Raw genomic sequence first — 19,684 nt, forward strand, 5'->3', positions numbered from 1 at the left:
GAAGAACTTGAAACTTGGTCTAACTCATAAAACTTACCTTTAGAGCTAATTATTAGTTACAGAAATTGAAGCATACACGTTATTGTTTTGGTGAGAACCAAGTCAAAGCGAATCCCTTGCAGATAAATCCATATGATACTTCTCAGGTTTCCAGTTGGAGCAAAATGTTTGCATTATCCAACAACAACATGCGTCAGCCACAGGAAAAATAAAACCCAAGATAATTATATCATAGAAAAACATCAAGCTAGAATTGATTAGAAATCACCACATTAAATTTCTTAAGAATCCCATAATATACAGCAAGAAGCTAGAGTTATTAATCAGGAAGGAAGCCAAGCAATTTTGTACCAACTTTAGAGAATGCAGAAACACTGTATGAGCCACTTTTTTTAAAGTTTATTTTTATTGGACATTCAAATATGGGAGCAGGAATCACACTCGCACTCCTAGAAATAACTATCTGTATATTATTAGTTTAGTTGTATCTCACACGATGTACTGCCGTGTGGCACGGGAGACTCAACACTCTCACATACACCAGTGGCAACAGAACAATATGGATTTCACAAGAAAATGATGAGTATCCAGAGAAGGTACTCTACCCTAAGAGAAAAGCCATGCTTCACAGCACTACATTGGGCTGATGGATAGAGTAGAGCATTCTGGACTTAGATTCAGAGTCTTGGGAATGGAAATTCTGATTCTATGAAATCAGTGGTACTCCAGCTAGAACAGAAGCCTGCTGTACCTGCAAAAGCACCATACTAAGACTTAAGATTAGCTTGGTTTGAATCCAAACATAAGCAACTTAACACAGTACAACTGTATAAGCATTTCTATAAATGCAGTACTAACATTATTAGCAACAGGACTTATGCTAACTATGCAATTCCCCGTCCTGTTGATCTCATTATTAACTTGTTATGAAAACTGGCTCTTTGAACTAGACCTTGGAACCAGGTGTCTCTTGTTATGATATGAAATTTAAGCACGAGCTATCAAAGACCTTGAAACTATAGACACAGATGAAAAGCAGAGGCCCCAGAACCATAAACAATTCCTTAATGGTCAAATACTGGTCAGTGAAGACATGCAACCTCCACAGCTGGGAAGGCTGTTCTTGCTCTTGGTAGCAGCTGCTACTTAAAAGAAAAAGCCCCGAACAACTGAGCAACAGGGCAAGGAAGCAACAAGGCTGCAGCCTGGGAAAGGAACACCTCTCCAGCATCACACCACATGCAGCCCAGCGTCAGGTGCCTCAATCATATATTAAAACATGCTTACAAAAGATCCTAATTTAGGCCTGTATGTGTGTTTTGGCAAAAGATGCACACTTCAGTTCTATACCTGTCCTGTCATCCACCTCCCCATCCCTCCCTGATGAGCTCTTCAATTAGGTTACCTTCGCCTCAGCAACTAGCACCATCAAGAACAAAGATATCAGGCTGGAAATATGGTACTGGCTCTATGGCACTGCATAGTTACAGATAATTTAGGATGTAAGTCAGACACAAGTGACGGCTTTGAATACCTAATGATAATGGTTACTGTGTAAGAACTAATATATAGCAATAATTAACAATGTGTAAGAACTAATTAAAAGGACAAGGCATGTTGCTAATGAATGTCAGTCTAAAAGCTTTCATTCTGAAGTTTAAAATTGACCTGAATTGTCAGTCTAAACTCTGCCATCACAGCTACCTCTTATTCTTTTTTTGTTTATATATATACTTGCATGTGTGTACATATATGGCTATATATGCACACATAATTAGTTTTGAAAGAGCTGAAAAAGAGAACTTAAGAAAGAGCAACACTTGTCCTTAAAAGACAAACAGCTTAAAAAGCTTTAAGACACCAGTTACAATACAGCCTCAGTTAAGTACTTGGAGACCTGGGGTAGTAAATTCTGTTCCAACTAGTCCTCTTAACTACGGAATAATGGACTTCAGTTGACAGGAAAGACACATCAAACAGATTTAAAAAGTGGTGAAGTTGGCCACACTATTTGATCAAATTCACCCTGACTAGAATTCAACAAAAACAAGGGAATATAGCCACTAAAGTATATGCCTAAAGGAGGAGGCAAGAAGATGAACTGGGAGAAGAAGAAAACAACACTCAAGCAGTCATCTATGACAAACTACGCTGAATGCATGAACAGAAAAGATGGTTAAGCTAGCGACTTCAGGAAGCACCAAAAAAGAGATGGCCAGCTGCAGATGCATATTAGTAGATAAAAAGTATTCTGACTTTTTAACTTAGTATTCTATGAATGCATATCCAAAAGTGAGGTCTAATATTGTACAAATCCTCAATAGAGCTGTTGAAAATGTCATTAATGGCTATCACAAGACACACCAGCTAATCAACAGCAAGTTGCCTAGGAGGACTATTGAACAACACTACAGCCCTGGGGGGGGTGATATATGAACCAACTGTATTCATGAACAAGAAATCAACTACAAATCAATCTTATGAAAATGCATATAAATTCAGATTGAGCAAGAATAAGGATTGCAAGTAGCATAGAAAAATTTGCTGAGTTATAAAATCATAGCTTTAATACCTAAAGCAAACACTGAAATTATTTAAGACATGGTATATATCTGTAAGAAATACTCCACAGCACGAAACTGCTCCAATATAAAGCACAGGCATGAATTATGACCCTGAAATGTATGTCAAATAATGAACCATGTTAGCATTTAATTATCTTAATAAAAAAGTCATGTGGGAGAATAATATTCTCACTGATAATAAGATGACAGAAGTAGAGCTGGATTACAGCCCTTATTTCAAGTGTGTGGTAATACATAGTTATATTCAAGTACTAAAGACTAATTCTTCAGCAATATTAAGTAGTGCTAAAATATCTGTTTAATGTACATTATGGATTTTTTTAACATCTTAATTATTATACAACCTGCATCATAGTACAAAGAACAGCCTCACTGAGCTGATATGGAAGTGTATTTCTCCATTTCTGATTTAATTTCTCCAATACACACTACAGAAGAAATCATCCCTTTCTCTACCATGCCAAATAATTGTTTTTTTGCTTGACAAGGATATTAGCACTTCATAGAACTTTGATATATACACACCTTTTCACTTCACATCAACCCATCGATGGCTGGTTCAGATAACTCAGAGGCATACATAAATTTGTACAGAGGATGTGAATGCCAAAACTAATTGTCCAGGAGAAACCCATATTTCAAGAAACTTCCACATGCTGCACTGCTGCACCAGCAGCAGCCCAGTGTCATTACTGCCTAGGCATTTACTTCCTTTTCCTTCCTTACTACCCTGTTGCTCTTTGGCATTTTCCTCTCCAGAACAAAATCACCTCAGGCCTTTCACATATGAGTAAGTATTCCTAACCACATTTGCCTCTATTTAGAAAATCCATTTCCCATGTAGGCAAAATCTCCCACCAGTCTAGATTTAGCTACTTGATTGAGACACAGACCAAAGCCTAACAGTACTAATTGCCACATGTCCTAAATAAACGCCGACATAGTTAGGGCTTGTATTATATGTCTTAGTTTACTCAGGTCATGTTTTTAGTAGCAACTAAGGCTGAGGAGGCACTTTATCAAATTACAGAAAATTAATTATTCAATTAAATGCCCATCACATCATACTAAAATAGATTGTTTTCCAACCTCAGACAGTTGGAAACAGTATTTTCCCAAGTGATTAGCAATTACTACAAATTTACTGCTAGTGTTTCTGCCCAGGGCATGGACTTCTGTCTTAGCTTTTTAAATAAAAACTTTCACCAACTAAAACCTATCAGTTCCCATTCAATTTAACTAGCAGCGAACTCAAGGAAACCTAACAGTAGACAAAAACTTCAATTACAGCATTCTTTTATCATAAGCGGGTATGTTAGCAAGATCAAATTTTGAAGCAGTAGCTAGAAAAAAAAAAATCAAACTTAATCCACATTAGTCCTCCAAGGGGGTCCACTTCTATACACTACTGCATCAACTGAGTCCAAAATACTGTTTGATTTCACACTGTATAAAATGTAAAAGAAACACAACAATATACTGTTAATGTCAAGGTGAATTTTTCAGTCTGTTTTGCAAGACATGATTTTCATGCTACTAAGAATATTTCTCTAGCACTGATATCTTCTTCAATTAAAAATACACATCTTTATTATAAAACTTAAGAGATTTGTAGGGTCTAATGTTTCTGTGAAAAAAACTCATAGGAAGGTTCTGCATGTGTTTTAACTGATGAACATACAAAGCATTTTCTGCTAACTTGCCAATCTATTTTTAAAAATGTCAATCTGTACTTCCTCTCACAAGTGCCCAATTATTAATGGTGGTCAGTATCATTCTATAAATAAAACAGAAATACTACTACAGTGAGGAAAGGTGGCTGTTCAACTAACTATCTTTAAAAAGTGGAGTAAATTTTTTTATTTTTAGTGGCTGATTACTGGATACAAACATTTCAGTCTCTTTTCAGACTATATATAAGGAAATGAGAAATTTAAAATTGAAAACTGACAGTTCAGCTCTTTCATGTATAGTGTTCTTGTTCTTTTTGTAAACTGAAACTAACACATGCTTACATCTGCCCTAATTTATAGAATTAATATTTATGAAGTTCTTTACAATAACAATTTATTACTACTTAGGGGCAAAAAAAGGCTAAGACAATTCACTAAGCTGTCCCTCAGACAGATTTCCATTTTCTATCTTCTTGCTTGTCCTGAGCTCCAGATATTCACAACAGATACTCAACTCCCACACCTTTTAGAAGTCCATTCTAAAGATAAATGGCTGCCTAGCAATTTGTATACCAATATAAAATGTCATTACTGCCTTCATTAAGCAACTGTGCTTTCCAATTGCTGTAACTGGAAGAAAAAAGCCCCAACAAACTAGTTTACTTGAAAGTATCTCCACTATGCAAACTGAATTTATTGCTCAGTCCTAGTTCAGGCAGTTCCACAGAGCTAATTGTCTCTTTGCAACACAATAAAAACCAAGTACTCCAAAAACCCCAAGCTAAAAACCAATAGCAAGTTTGCATAAAGGTTTTGATATGTATATACATCATTGCAATATAACCAAAGCCAAGGAAAACCATTGCATCACAGCTACTGCATCTTGTTTAAGCAACTAAAACCAGTAAGTTTTTCTACATCAATAACACACACAGGAAAGAAGAAGAATACCAACCACTGGATTAAAGCAACATGGCAAATATAGATTCTATCACTGGAAAAGCTGAAGCTTTAAACTGGAACATAAGCTTCTGGAACTCTTCCTGTGCAGGCAGTCACCTCTAGTGACAAAAAATAGAAAGTTCGCACTTAGCTGAATTTAAGCATTCTTAAAACCTTATCATGCATTATGTTTCTCTAAGCATTTTTCAAGATGTTCTGTATAGATCCATGAAGAACTATCCTGACCAGGCAAATCCTTTCTGAAAAACCCCTAGAATTCATCAGATAAACACTTTTTTTTCTTATAAAGAGATTTGAGAATCTATTAATAGAAATTGCTACCATGATTAAATTAGTGCTGGCCTTCCTCTCAGATTGCCTGAAGTGAGGGCACAACATACCATGTTATTCTTAATTTATCACACTATGACTACATGAATTAGTGCAAGTCACTCTGTACAACAGTGGTGATGGCACTATAAGAATAAACACAGCAATCAAGGCAAAACCAGTACCAGCTTAGGGACCAGATTGCCTGAAAGTTGGACTTACAGCTCTGCGGAGCATTTTCTTTTTGTTCTTTTAATAACAGACCCTAGATCTTCCAACTCCAAAACCGTGTCCCAGGGATCCACACTTACAGTACTGCCATGAACACTCATTCTTAATCTCGTATGCAGAATTCCCCACTGGAAGTTTGACTTCAAGAATGAAAGAACTACAAAGCTTTAAAATAAAGAAGGGTATCCTTAATAAAGACCAACTGGCACTGACTACCATCAACAGCAGTAATTTAGTATGCCCAGGCTAGATTAATCTAACAAAGCTTAAGTTTGTCCATATATGAACTTTTTATAATATCCATAGTTTCATCTCATCCATTGACCACATAGCAGAATGTTTATCTTCAGTTTCAGCCTCCAGCCTGCTATAAACCAATTAAACACCTTTGAGGTGTTTTATCTTACCTGGATAAAAGCAACTCAGTTAGCATCATACACTGACTTTCATCAACCTTCCCCAAACTTAATTCATGTGGCTAGTTCATTACTTGATGTAATCCAGTGAGTGTAAAATATTCATCCTGTGGTTCCCTACTCCAGAGAAATCAGCTCCTTTCAGTCCCAGTAGTCCAACCAGATCCCATATTTTTCATTCAATTAAAAACTACTGTCACAAGGCCATACCTGCTCTGGACATATGACAATATAATTCTGCACTTGAAACACACAAAAAAGCTATGCTAATAAGTTGATTTAACCAGTATTCTTCCATCAAATAAAGAGGAGAGATGAGTGTCTTACAAAATATCCCAGTAAAATTATCTGTCTATCAATCCCTACCCAGTGCAATATAAATGATAAACAAGAGCAGAAGCAACTGTGGGTTTCGGCGTACAACATTCATGTCTCAATTAATACTATGACTTATAATTAGACTCATCTTCATTGCTAGAAGTACAGTAAGACTACCGAGTGACAGCAGCTTTCCAAATTTATGCTTACACACTAACAAAATTTGGACATTCTATAATAACAGTAGAATTAATTACACACAGAAAATCATTACATTCCCCATCAGATTCAAACATGCACACCTAATCTGAGTGCCTAAAAGAAAGCTTCATGAAAATCCAGCCACCTTTTCCTACAAGGGAACATTACAGTTATCAATACCATCTCATACTACTCATGTCCTGCATCATGCCAAGGAAAACTTCACTGAAATACAACAGGTTAAGATAGAAGTAGTTAATATGCCTGACTCTGGATCAGCAAGATCAAGGGAACTTGAAAGATTGCCGAAAAATATTAAAGATTAAGATCTCAACTACATCAAATCAGGGCAACTGAACATAGAGCCAATAAGAAATCTGACGTTCCCTCCTTACCAAATTAATCACAAATCATTCAGTAAATAGTAAGTTCCACTGACAACAAAAGTAGTTTTCACACGTTAGCATTTCAACACTTATTTTATCAGCTATTGGTGTTTTCCTATGCATTTAAATACATGCTAGAAAGCTTACTATTAGTGAAGACTAATTATAATCTATAATACCTAAGGATACAGAAGTACAGATCAACTGTGTGCCTCAAGAAGAACATTTTAAACATTTATCTTTGAGCATAATCAATTTTCGATTTAAAACATTAGTTAAAAAAATACAATATTTGCCACTAAACAACTATCAAACTAGAAGCATCAATGCTAAAACTCTGGCTTAAAAAGTAAAACTTCTGAAAAATAAAGAGAGAATAATTACAGGACAGATTTCTATATCTGAGAGACATGAAATGATCCAATAGTATTCCTCAAATTCTAAAATTTACACAATAATAATTTTAATTGCAGCTACATATAATTAACTGGAACTTACTAGCTTTCAGGGATACCTTCTATCAACTGAACTGTCAAATACCATTCACAAAGCATGAGCCTGAACAAAAATGGAACTAAAATATCAGATTAACCTTTAGAATTGCGGCTGCCTTTGATTCCTTCTCCATGTATTCAAGAAGTTCAAGAACTTAAAAACAGATGCATCAATTCAACTCCAAGTTACCAGATGTAACAAGTGCCAGGGAGAAGAAGAAAAAAGTTACACATAAGAAGTTCCAGTGTTACATACATCCTAGTCTGAAGACATGCTCGCCAGCTTCCCTTTATAAACTGCAATGTACCAAAACATTCCAGCAGCAATAGCAGTGTCACTCCACCACCACAACTGGAATTCAGGCTGCTGAGATGTGCTGTACAGCATGCCTGCAGATTTCCTTTGGCTACATCCTTGCTAACACCTTCCTGTCTCTGCCTGGTTGGCATGCTAACTCTTGCTACTTAATTTGAGAGATTTTTGGAATTTCTGATCATAGCCTCAACAGACTGTCATAGGTACACCTCAGTAAGAACTCCTAGAGACTGTAGTGTACAATAAATTCCTGATTAAGCTGCATCGTGAGGAAGTTTTAGAAGTTCAAACAGTTTAAAAAAATAGCATAAAATAGATGGCATGATCTGTTTAAATTTTTAGATGACTACAATACTTGACAGACATCTAAATGTAAAAACCTTTTCTTCACAAGCTTTTCTCCAAAATGCATCTGGCTGACATAATCAATCCAGTCTTTTTTTTTTTTTCCCAAACCAAGAGGTGTTTAATAAAATTCTATTTGTAAGATGATAATTAGTAGGGAAGAATACTTTTTGTTTGTCATCCTTTAAGTCAGCTTGAAAAAACTCCACATATTTGGTGGAATAAGAACATACATGCTAAGATCTAACACTACTACTCTAGGAATTTGTGTGCTACCTGAAAGTCCGGCTATTTTTACTCTAAATCGCATAACTGGACTGACTATTTAACGGTATTGCAGAAAGACTACAGCACGCTTTTTGACAAGCATTAGTCATAATGTGTATCATAATTCTGAAAGACAAAAATGCGGATTTTTTTCTTTATCTTCTAAGGCCAATTCATCTTTGTAAGATTTCATGGAGTCATAAAGGTTGGAAAAAAACCTGATGTCATCCAACCATCAACCCAGCACCACCTCCACGTTCACCATTAAACAATGTCATCAAGTGCCATATCCACACTTTTTTTGACGCTTGCAGGGATGGTGACTCCACCGCTATCCTGGGCATCCTGTTTCAGTGTTTTACAGCCCCTTCTATGAAGCGTTTTTACTGTGTAATCTAAACCCCCCCGACATAACCTGAGGGCATTTACTGTCATCCTTCCACTTCCTATCTGGAAGAAGAGACTGAAACACACCTTGCTACAACCTCCTCTCAGGTAGTTGTAGAGGGCAATAAGGTCTCCCTCGGCCTCCTTTTCTCTAGATTAAGCAACTCCAACCCCCTCAGCCACTCCTCATAAGACTTGTTGTGTTCACTTACAACAACTTACAGGCTCTTTATTCTTATCAGTCTATTCTGAATCTTTTAGCATTAGACAAAAACAGCAACAGACTAACTTGTTCAGAGAAAGAAACACAGAGAAGAACATTTTCTTTTGGAAACCTACAGAGTTGTGTTCAGAAAGTCAAGAACCATAGTCAAAGAACCACTACCCTCTTGCTAGAGAAAAGATTGTGAAGGATGGTACCTCCTCTGGAAAGTTGCTCTGGGGTCTTAAATTGCCCCATGGAAAAAACTTCGCAGCCTTCAAAGGCAGACAGTTGTCTATTCACCCACAAAACCCTCTAATGAAACGAAAAGCTGCTTGCTGAAGCCACAAATTAAATGAGTTTGTTTTCACATTAGGAATTCCTTGCCCTGCTGCACAGTGTTCCACTGAAGCCACTAAATGTCATAAGTAGATGATCTAACAGAATTTGCCATACCCATGTTTTCTTTCACCAGATACAAATATATAGCACCTCAAACATGAATAATGGCAATAATAAAAATGTACTTACTGTAATCTCAGCCTTGCTCAGACAGATAGAGCCTCTGCAGCCATACTCTGTTTCATCTTCAGACTTGTAATAACTGAGTGTGTTGCTTTTCAGAACTACCCATCGATCCTGCCACCCATGAATGTAGTTGGTCCACTGTAAAAAAATTTTCCAGAGATCAGCTAATGGAAAGACAACAGTAAAAGAAGCATGATGGATAGTTTCTAGGCTTTTGAACACCCAAAGAAAAAGGCAACTTATTTTTACAAGTTCTTCCCAACGGAGAACTTTTTTCTGCTCAGAGCTTCTAGAAGAATTTTACAAACTCCTAAAGCCACAAAAACTCAGGTGTTTTGAAGGGTCAGTAAGACAACAGATGTCTGGACTCCAACTGCATTGCCAAGGCCAGCTAAAATAAAGGCAATAAACACACAGATAACACAAATTGAGGAAAGCGGGGGAGGGAAAAAACCTGAACATTAATGACTAAGGTGAGTTTAGGCACCTGATTTAAAATCAGGAGCTAGGCCAAAAGATTAAGTGGAACACAGAATAATTTATTTTACATAAAATGTTAGATAAAGTTCTCTTTATATACATATAAACACGCCATTATCCCATAGTACAGTAAATAACTATTGTAGTGCTTAGAGAACTCAGTGCTTTATCAATTTAATATTGCCCATAGATACTGCTTTAGATTTTAATTCTAACTACTTTCACTAAGAAGATACTTGCTTATCAGCAGACATCCAATCATGTTTTTGCTATTCAGATTTTTCTAGGGACTCCACATTCACACATTGAATAAAACCAATATTCCAGAACAAAGTGTGGATTAATACTAGCGAGATCTAGTAAGAAGTGACCAAAATTTCTGATTACTAGTCTTATATTTGTAACATCTTTCAGACTGCACTTTGTAGAATCATATGAACTTCATAAAACCATCTGATACTGATAGGAAATCAGGACTATCCTATAATTCTGACAATACACAGATATTTATTAATCAATCAAGGTGCAAATTTTATAAATTTGATAAAAATAGAAACAAAAGCATCAAAACCAATCTTATCATGCAAGCACTTCTTTGATTTTATCAAATGTTCTTTGACGAAAAACTCTGGTTAACATTTAAGTCTAACCTTTATTCAACATTTCACAATCTAAAAAACGAGGGGGAAAAGTCAAGTAACAATCTTGCTCCCACTTCAAACTACATACATTAGTTAACACATTCCATAATTACATGTTAACTTTAGTAATAAGGTGATGAAGTCTAAGGAAAAAAAATATAGCTGAGAAATTCCTAACAATTTTCAAATGTAGGCAAGACCTTGATTTGTTCTCCAAATAGAAAGCCCTTTTTCATTTCTCAATACATCTAATTGCTAAATACAGCATTACTTAAAGAAAGCCTCAAGTGTGCTTAGTGCATGAAGTGGTAGCACAAGCGGTCATAGAGGTATGTTATTTCCTGCCTTCCTCTTTTCCTATCTCTCATGTTCCCAACTCCACCCAAGATGTGAAAGGCAGAGTCCAAAGTTATCTGGGGGAAAAAAAAAACCAAGGAAAAGCACCTTTCCTTCTCTGAAAAAGTTCGAAGAAACATATACAGCAGTGAATCTTGCATCCGCTGTTGCAATCAAACCTTGCTGTTGCAATCCAAATGTGCCATGAATTAAGAGACTCCTTAAACTATACTTGGGTAAGCACGAGGTTTCAGCAGAGAAAAGATCAGTGTTTTTCCAAGCATCTAGATTCTCATGCCTCCTGAAAGCCTCTTCTACACTGAAGTTCTTTCTTTGTATCCCCCTTAAAATCATTAGCAGGAAACACAATGGAAAAAAGCCTTGAGTTTCAAAACATTTCAGAAGACCAGCAGGATATATCTCTAACAAGTTTCTCTTACCAAACTACTCCATTTCCTTCAAAACTTTTCTCTTTACTGAAAGGCAGAACTACTGAAACATTACTAAGCACACAGTGAACTACAGCCTATTTCTGATTTTAGAACTAAACTATACACAGTAAGTTACTAAAAATAGATATTTCCTTAGTAGAAAGTTCAGTATGCTATCATTCCATTTTAATTAGTTTACCTCAATTATTACTGAGGTATCAACTAACAAAAGGTAACCTTACCTCTCAAACATATTCAGTGCAACAGGTTCTGCCATCCTTTACTATTCAGATTAAATTCCGGGTTCTCATGGGAAAGACAGTCTCTGCTACACTCAGCATAATCATCCAGAGAAGCAAAAAGTTTGCAGATACCTCAGCTAGAATGTCTGAAGCCATGGCTTCACCTGCCACGCCACTGAGAAAGAGCACCTGGACTTTGTACTTAATTTGCTAACACAAGAATTAATTATATCCCACAAATTACTTCCCTTCTAATGATGGAAGCATCTTACCCAAGGAAAACTTTGCTGTGAGAAAAATGCAACCAAAACAGCAAAACAACACCAAACAAAAACCTCTTATTGTAACTGCCCTAATACCATCTCACATCCATCTCATCCCCTCCTTCCCCCATCCATTATTAGGTAAGATCTTGTAAATGAAAGCAGAGATCCTTCTTTTCTCCTAACCATTCCTCTTATCTCTGGGGTTAGAAACATTTTCAGGCTGGAAGGAGTTCACAAAGTCCTTCACAATTGTGTGAGCTTAGTTATGGTTGTTTTCTACTCTTCTAGGGCAGTTTAAGATCTCTGTATCCCGTGCCTCCTACGTTGGCTTGTGCCTAGCCTTATCGCGTAGGGCAGGACAAAAATTCAAAACACAGTGCTTTAATCTTACAGATATTTCAACGTTATTCTGAATATACTTTCTGTAATAAAAAAAATTCGTACTCAAACGAACTAATTCAATATTCAACTGCAAAGTACTTTCAAAAATAAAATTTCCCAGTATAAACCCACACATACTAGGAAGTCACCTTATTATCAGCAACAAAAGAGAAAATAATTATGGTTATTTTTAAAAGGGGAAACAAGGCGTAGAGCCATTTTCCCTTTCCGCTCCTCCCGTTATCTCTTGCCGCAGGAGTATTTCATTGCCCTGTTTTGATACTTGCAATAAAAGCCGTGCCCGCTCCCGAGGAGCCACCACTGGCCGCTGGTGCCTCCGGGAGCTCCCGGGTAGCCGCGACATCCAGGCCCGGCGCCGCTCCGGCCGGAGACCGAGGCGCGGGGAGACGCCCTCCTGGCGCGGCTGCCGGAGCCCCGCGGCGTGTGGCCGGCGGGCTCGGGGGGCGGCGGGGAGCGCGGCTCTGCCCGACGAAAGGCTCCCCCCGGGCGCGGGGGGCGGCGGGGCTGAGGGAGGGGGAGCGCCGCGGCTCTGCCTGGCAGCGGCTCCGCCGTCAGGTGGCGGTGCCCCGGCAGTGCCAGCGCCGCCCGCGGAGCCACCCGGCCCCCCCGCCACCGGGCCCCTCGGCCCGAGCCCCCGGGGCGGTCGGGGCTGACAGCGGAGAGGATCGCGGGCAGCAGGGCGCAGGAATGGGGTAGAGGCGGCTTACCTTGCTGAGCACCCCGCAGAGCTCAACAGGCAGTCCGAGCTCGGTCTCGGGGTCCTCCTCGGAGCCGGAGGAATTCCAGCTCTGGTTGTCCGACATGGAGACCGGAGCCGCAGCCACCGCCGAGCTGGGAAAGAGCCGGAGAGGCCCCCGCCCACAGCAGCCTCCTCCTGCCGAAGGGACCGGAGTGCCGGGCTCTACCCGAGCGGGTGCCGCCACCGAGCGCCGCCCGCCCCTGCCAGCGACCGGCCGGCAACCAGGCTCGCAGCCCCGGGCTGCCCTCGCCGCGGCCCCGCAGACCCCGCCTGCGGACAGAGCCACGACACCGGGCAGTGAGGGGAGGAGGGGCGAGCGCGCGTCCGCCTGCCGAGCACCCGCTCAGTGCGCCGCCGCCGCCGCCATCTTAGGTGAGGCGGGCGTTCTATGCCACTATCCACCAGCACCCCGCCCCGCCGCGACACCCCACGGGAGTTGTAGTCCTCCCCCGGACGGCCGTGAGCCCTGGAGCCATTGCTCTTCGCCCGTGCCGCAGGACGTGCTGGGAGATGTAGTTTCACTCCCGCTGTGAACGGCCGCCATCTTGGTTCTGTCGTTCCCGTGGCGGCGCCCGCGGGTCTCGCCTCAGTGCCCCCAGGTGAGGGGAACTGCGCTACCAAGGGCGACGGTGCTGCCCGGGGCGATGTTTGCTTTGTCTTTTGCGCGGAGGTATTTGCTTTATCTTTAGCGAGGCGAAGCGTCTCTCCGGCTCTGCTTGCTTTCAAGGGTGAGGAGATGTAGCCTCTCTTCCTCGCCTCAAACGGGCGGGACTCGGGGAACGGGGGGACAGTTGAGGGGGGCGAGCGCCAAACTTTTCCCTAATCAAAGATGGTGGAGGCGGCGAGAAGGGGCGGGAGATGCTGCCGGCTCTAGGTGAAACGTGAGGGAAGGGCGGGCCGTCCGGGCTCCTCCGTGTTCTGCTTCCCCGGCGGTGCCAAAAGGCGTGGGGTGGGCAGAGCAGGCGGAGTGATGGGTTAGCGTTCGGCTTCGGCTGCGAGGTATTATCCTGTCATCCATTTATTAAACTGCTTTCGTACTTTAGGGAACAAAACAGTGATTTCTTTCTTCAGACTTAGTCTGAAATACGTTTTTTCGTCGATATTTATGGGTGGAGATATACTTGTAGAAAGGAAGAGAGAAAACCCTGTTGAACCTGTCACTTCACGATTTGTGGATAGTGACTATAGTGGTTTGGGAAAGACTTAAGGTTTGTACTAACTCATCTCCTTCCTCGTGATATCTTGGGCGGGGGAAAAGCGTGTTAAAGAGTGTTGGTTGAGGAAATTTCAGTTTTGGAAGATAAACTTCTGTTTATGTTGTAAGAGCAATGCTGCACAATTCTACTTTTTCTGACTTCCTCCTTATGACAAATCATTGTGTAATTTTCCCATGTTAGGCTGTTCGAAAGTTTCCATTGAGGGTTTATTATTTTTTTGAAAGAGCATTGACACAGCTACTTATGTGCATTCTCTATATATAGCAGCTAAAAGTTAAATAATATTTGTACCTTCTCAGAGTCTCAGATATAAAGATATCTACAATGAATGCAGAACTGAGTGTGATTCAAAAGGCAGCATCATTGTCCTAAACTATTAGAAATAAAGAATTGTCACAGACATCTTAATATTTGTGTAATCACTGTTATGCACAGGAAAAAACTTCTACAGAAGTCTACTGCGGGTGCTACTTTAGACAATTTTCTAATATGTAAAACGTTGCCAAAAAACAATGTTCTTTGGTTCACTACGTGTTTGGGAAGAAAACAAGTGCAATTTTTTCTCCTTAGCATTGGTTTCAATGTACTATATTTTTCAAGTAAGCTTTGTAAGTGTTGGTATGTATGCAAATAATTTATAGTTCTTCTCTGCAATATGTTGTTCAAGTTAATTGGCATCACCTGTAAAACCAGTTGTGTTTTCCCAGCTAAACTCTGAATGAACTTCTTTTCAGGAGCTGAAGAGACATGTCTGAGCAAGTCCTTTTAGCAGTGGCAGTGGTGTGTACACAGACATTCCCTGTCATACTTTTGATCTGAAACTATTCACTTAGTTACAGAAGTAGCTTGCTTTTTTTTTCCCCCCTCCAGAACATTGAACCAATCAAGTGTTAAAAACTAAAAGATGCCTTGGGTAGATATTTTTTCAGGTTGTTCAACAAACATATCCATCCTTTTTAGAGAGGATATTTGTTTGGATTATTGATTGTGGCTAGCATACTACAAACTTTAAATGAAAAAATACTGGATGCTAAAAGGTTTGCCTTTTCAACTTTTCATTTAATGCATTGGCTGTGCTAGGTAATAGGTTTTTGTTTACATCTGTCACAAGCTCCTTATTTATCTTGTTTTTCAACAAAGTGTCGCCAGTTTATGTTCTTCCAAAAGCTGTATTGGGATTGTGAATACCTTGAGTACATTACCCCTTCTTTCTAATGTTCTGGCTGTTTTTTTACAAGTATAGCATACTGTCTGTTACTCTTAATGAGATCAGGCCATATCTGTATCAGCAAGCATGGGGTGCAGTGGGTGTAGATTTGTAAAGGAAAGATTTAGCGCTGAGGACTTGAAGTTCTTCTTACATGTGCTTTGAGAGGTGTGTTTTTCAGACTACAGTAGTTTGATCCCTTGGAGGGCACCTACAATAACAATTGTTGTTTAGCAGGTGTGCTCTGGAAGAGCAGTCATCCAGCTGTGTATAGTTTGAAAACAATCTGGTTTGCCTGTGCCAAGACCAATCCAGGATGCAAACCAAAGCGTGGGAAATGGAGAAAATCATACTAGTATCCTGATGCCCTTGCTCCTCTTTAGGTCCTTCTATACCTTTTCTATTGAACCTTTGTTTTGTGCTTCATTGCTGTATTTGTTCTTTCATAGCAAGTGCCCCTGTACTCAGTCTGTTCCCCTTCTAGTGTCTTAGGGATTGCAAGAAGTTTACAAATTACTTTTTTAAGTGGAAATAGTCATCAGCCTTTTTTAGAACATTGGAACAGGTAGTGTTCTGTATTGCTGATATACTACTTGTAGTACAAAAATGAGGGATGTTAAGTTTTACTTCTAGGGATGGCAGTCATAATAAGCACTGTCAAGTGGGTAACTTTATAAATACCTTTATTTTTCTACTCCCTTTTTGTATATGTTCTTTCCACTGCCATATCTTCTATTTTAGGGTGTTGATTTTATGTTTTTAAAACAGTCACTTTCTTTTAAAACATCACTTTCTATTGTGTTCATTCTTACCATTATGTTTCTTCTGAAATTTAAGACTATTTTTCTTAAGAGGATCCTTAAAGGAGCTTTGTTCTGCCACAGCATATTTCCTAATAGCATAGGCTCAGAAATATTAATGGTTCAGACACTTTATTCTAGAACAGTTTTGCTCTCTGTGAATCACTGTATTAGGCTTTTATTTCTAAGTAAAAAAAAATTAAATAAACCATATATGAAACCTTATGTGAATGTTGGCACTAAACATGTCTGTAGAAGCCAGGTTGCAGATAACTACTAATCTGCAGATTGCTACCTCTGGTATAGTTTTTACTGATGAATGTTCAGTTCTTTCATTATTTTCTTTATGGATTAAACTGCTAAAGCTTTTGTTTTCAGTAATCTAGAACTGCAAGGAAAACTTAAAGATTTGTGATAAATCTTTGAGTTGAAAAGGTCTGTAAAATACTGAATAGAGGCAGAGGAAGATACCACGGTTCTTTCCCCTTCGAATAAACTTAGATGTTCTAAAGACATGAGGATTTTTTGACAGAGAAACTGAAAGCAGAATTTAGAACAGAATTGCACTGTGTCTTGCCTACAGAAAATTGATAGGGAATGAGTATTCCACTTGTTTTACTTGTGTCACTCTTCACATAAGCAGAGAATTATTCAGACAGTTTGGTGAATGGCATAAAATATTTTGACATTTATTTTTGAGCATTGTCAGAAGCAGTCTCTATTAACTGTTTACTTTCAGTGCGAATTATTTAATTTTTAAGGGATGGATTTGTCTGTAATTTGTTACATCTTAAAGTCAGTGAATATACAGAAGACATAATTCTAGGAGCTTTTTTTTTAGGGCTGATTCCAGGTGCTTGTATGGGATCTATGTTTTTGTAAAATGCTGAGTCAGCTGCTGCTTTAAAAGTCGTCTCATTCATCTGTGTCAGGTTGAGCATTTGGAATTTTCACTTCCATTAATTCTGGCCAGTTTTCTGTTCAGTATTAATTTGTTGTGTGTTCTGGCTTATTACATTTGTAAAGATACTACATCTTTATTGGAAGATTCTTTTTTCTAAGGATCTTGTTTGTATTGTATTTTGAGAGAGAGAGAATAGTGAAACAGTAGCAGTTTTGAATGCACTAGTTGGGAATTTATGTGGTTAACGCCATGTTAAATGTATATGTATTAAATGCTGACAACACTTGTGCAGTTCCTTCTGCCTGTTCTTTTCTTGTAAATCACTACAGGATTAGAGCTTCTCAGGGCTATTCAGAAACCAGGCCTCTAGTAAAAATCAAACCCCCTGTGGCTAAAAGGAATTGAGCAGATAGGACAGTCTGATGTGCTTCCTTGAACATGTCTTTGGTGATGATTTGCCTGCTGAGAAAGACTTCAGAGCAACTGATACTTAAAGCATTATCAGAGGAACATGTTTTCACAGGAAATGAGAGTTAAAGAGTTTGCTAAATTTGATCCAGTCAGCCAGAATGTTTCCTTGCCAAATGAATGCTTACAAAAGACAGGTGCACTTGTTTGAAATTATGCAATACGCATACTTTATATATGTATGTATTCTCCCAGGTACATGGTGTGGTTCTTAGGGTTGTCCTATGCAAGTCCAGATGCTGGAGTTTGATGTTCCTTGTGGGTCCCTTCCAAATCAGGATATACTATGATTAATATAATATTACTGTGTTGGCATAATGTCCTTATCCAAGGAATGGATAAATGAAGTAGTATGAAATAAAATCAGTTTGCAGTGCGACCTTTGAAATATCCGAAATGTTGAAAATACTTGAGCAGGGTTGAATTTTCCTATTTTGTTGAATTTATGTTTGTTATTACCTTAGAAATTCAAGAAATAAAGCAATGCATTTGTGGGAAACGTGTTGTTCAAAGGGCCTAACTATGGGTACATGATTTTCTTTACCAAGGTGAGTTAGATGGGTTTTAGTTATTTAACAGTGCATGTGTTGCATGTCCAGCATGGATGAAGATACTTCTCTGCAGTGAGTGGAATAAGAAGTGTAGTACATGGCTACGAGTTCAATCTGAATTAACAACTGGAGTAAAACCCAAGTGTTGTCCATTAAAAATGCTTATTTCGATGAGTTCTGGCCTTATTGGGAAGGTCTCCTGTAGTCTTTCTTTTTTATTATTTATAGTACTGTTTCAGCAGTACCCAGAAGCTTTGTTTTGAGGTGGCTTCCAGCTGCAATCATTTCCAGTGCAAAGGAGACATTAAAAAGGTTGGGAATGAGAGTTACTCTTGAATCAGTCTGCATGGTTTTTTTGTTCTGCGTATCACTGTTCGGTTCACTGTTCTTTTGGTACTGGCCAATGCTTGGCAAAAAGTAATGAAGTAGATAAATTATTTCATACTTTCTTGTGGAGTATAGTCTTTGGTAAAAGTGAATTTAATTTCTCTCATGGAGTATCCCCATTCACTTATAGTAGAGTGTAACAGCTTTCCAACATCTCTTGTCAAAACAATTTTCCCTAGGTTGGTTGTTTGTTTTCTTTTAATTTATTGTTTGTGTTGGCACTTTGTAGTTGGTTTGTCTGTTTGTTTTTGAAGACTGGATTTCCTGTACTTTTATTCAGTATGTGTATAATTTTCTACATAGTGTCTTTGGTGTCGATTTTATATTTTACATTTATATAAACCAAAAGGTTTTGCAAAAAGGTAAATATGAGATGTCCCGTTTGAGATGTAGAACAGTAATTTCCCATTAGTTTAAGGAGTTTGGTAGAGGAACCTGTTTACAATGCTAAGCTGAATTCCATGTCAAAACAAAAGAAAGTTACTGCAGAGAATGCTTATTAGTAACTTTTTTCTTGGTAGCATTCTCACTAGGAAAATGCACTTATCCAGCTTGCTTATTTTATTAATGTTATTTGTTTTGGCTTATGGGGTTTTTGATTGGGGCAATTGTTTGTTGTGGCAAAGTTTTTGATGTAACTGAAATTGGGTGTTTTGAGTCTTAGACTACTGAATTGCCCTTTTACTGAAGATATAACAGAGCTGGATTATTTAATATTTGGCTTTTCAGGATCTGTTGAATGCTTATGAAGTGTTCTAGGAGTTTCACATTATTCACAACTGTCTTCTACATGGATGTGATTATCTTAATTGTTTTAAGAAAGAAATTTTTCCACCAATGCTTGCAGTGCGTGCTCCAAACTTTAGTAGATTTTGATAATCGGTTGGTTTTTAAGTTACCATAAGAAAAGTAAAAGACATGGGATATTTGACAGGAAGTTTTTTTCTGTCTTTTTCTTCTCTCTGGTGTTTTTTGGTATAGTCCTAACTTTA

At 38.7% G+C, this 19,684-nt stretch overlaps 2 protein-coding genes across 12 annotated transcripts in view; one reads left to right on the plus strand and one right to left on the minus strand.

Moving 5' to 3' along the window:
• Positions 1 to 13,496, minus strand: part of CERT1 (ceramide transporter 1) — an 84,455-nt gene extending 70,959 nt beyond the window's left edge. For both annotated transcript variants that reach the window (XM_048292819.1, XM_048292818.1), the window contains exons 1-2: positions 13,127 to 13,496; positions 9,625 to 9,759 (exon numbers count right to left, since the gene is read on the minus strand). In XM_048292819.1, the coding sequence (XP_048148776.1) occupies positions 9,625 to 9,759; positions 13,127 to 13,222 (231 nt within the window). In that variant the 5' untranslated portion in view covers positions 13,223 to 13,496. The remainder of the gene's footprint in view (positions 1 to 9,624; positions 9,760 to 13,126) is intronic.
• Positions 13,497 to 13,654: 158 nt separating this feature from the next.
• Positions 13,655 to 19,684, plus strand: part of POLK (DNA polymerase kappa) — a 35,777-nt gene continuing 29,747 nt past the window's right edge. For 2 of the 10 annotated variants that reach the window (XM_048292805.1, XM_048292816.1), the window contains exon 1: positions 13,806 to 13,828. The gene's annotated coding sequence lies outside the window, so the exon portion shown is untranslated. Of the gene's footprint in view, positions 13,758 to 13,805; positions 13,887 to 14,067; positions 14,158 to 14,179; positions 14,367 to 19,684 lie in introns of those variants that run through there. The other 8 variants (XM_048292809.1, XM_048292815.1, XM_048292806.1 and 5 more) reach the window with 7 other exon arrangements.

This window comes from Corvus hawaiiensis, chromosome Z (assembly GCF_020740725.1).
Source record: "Corvus hawaiiensis isolate bCorHaw1 chromosome Z, bCorHaw1.pri.cur, whole genome shotgun sequence".
In the NCBI taxonomy this organism is placed as follows: Eukaryota; Metazoa; Chordata; class Aves; order Passeriformes; family Corvidae; genus Corvus; species Corvus hawaiiensis.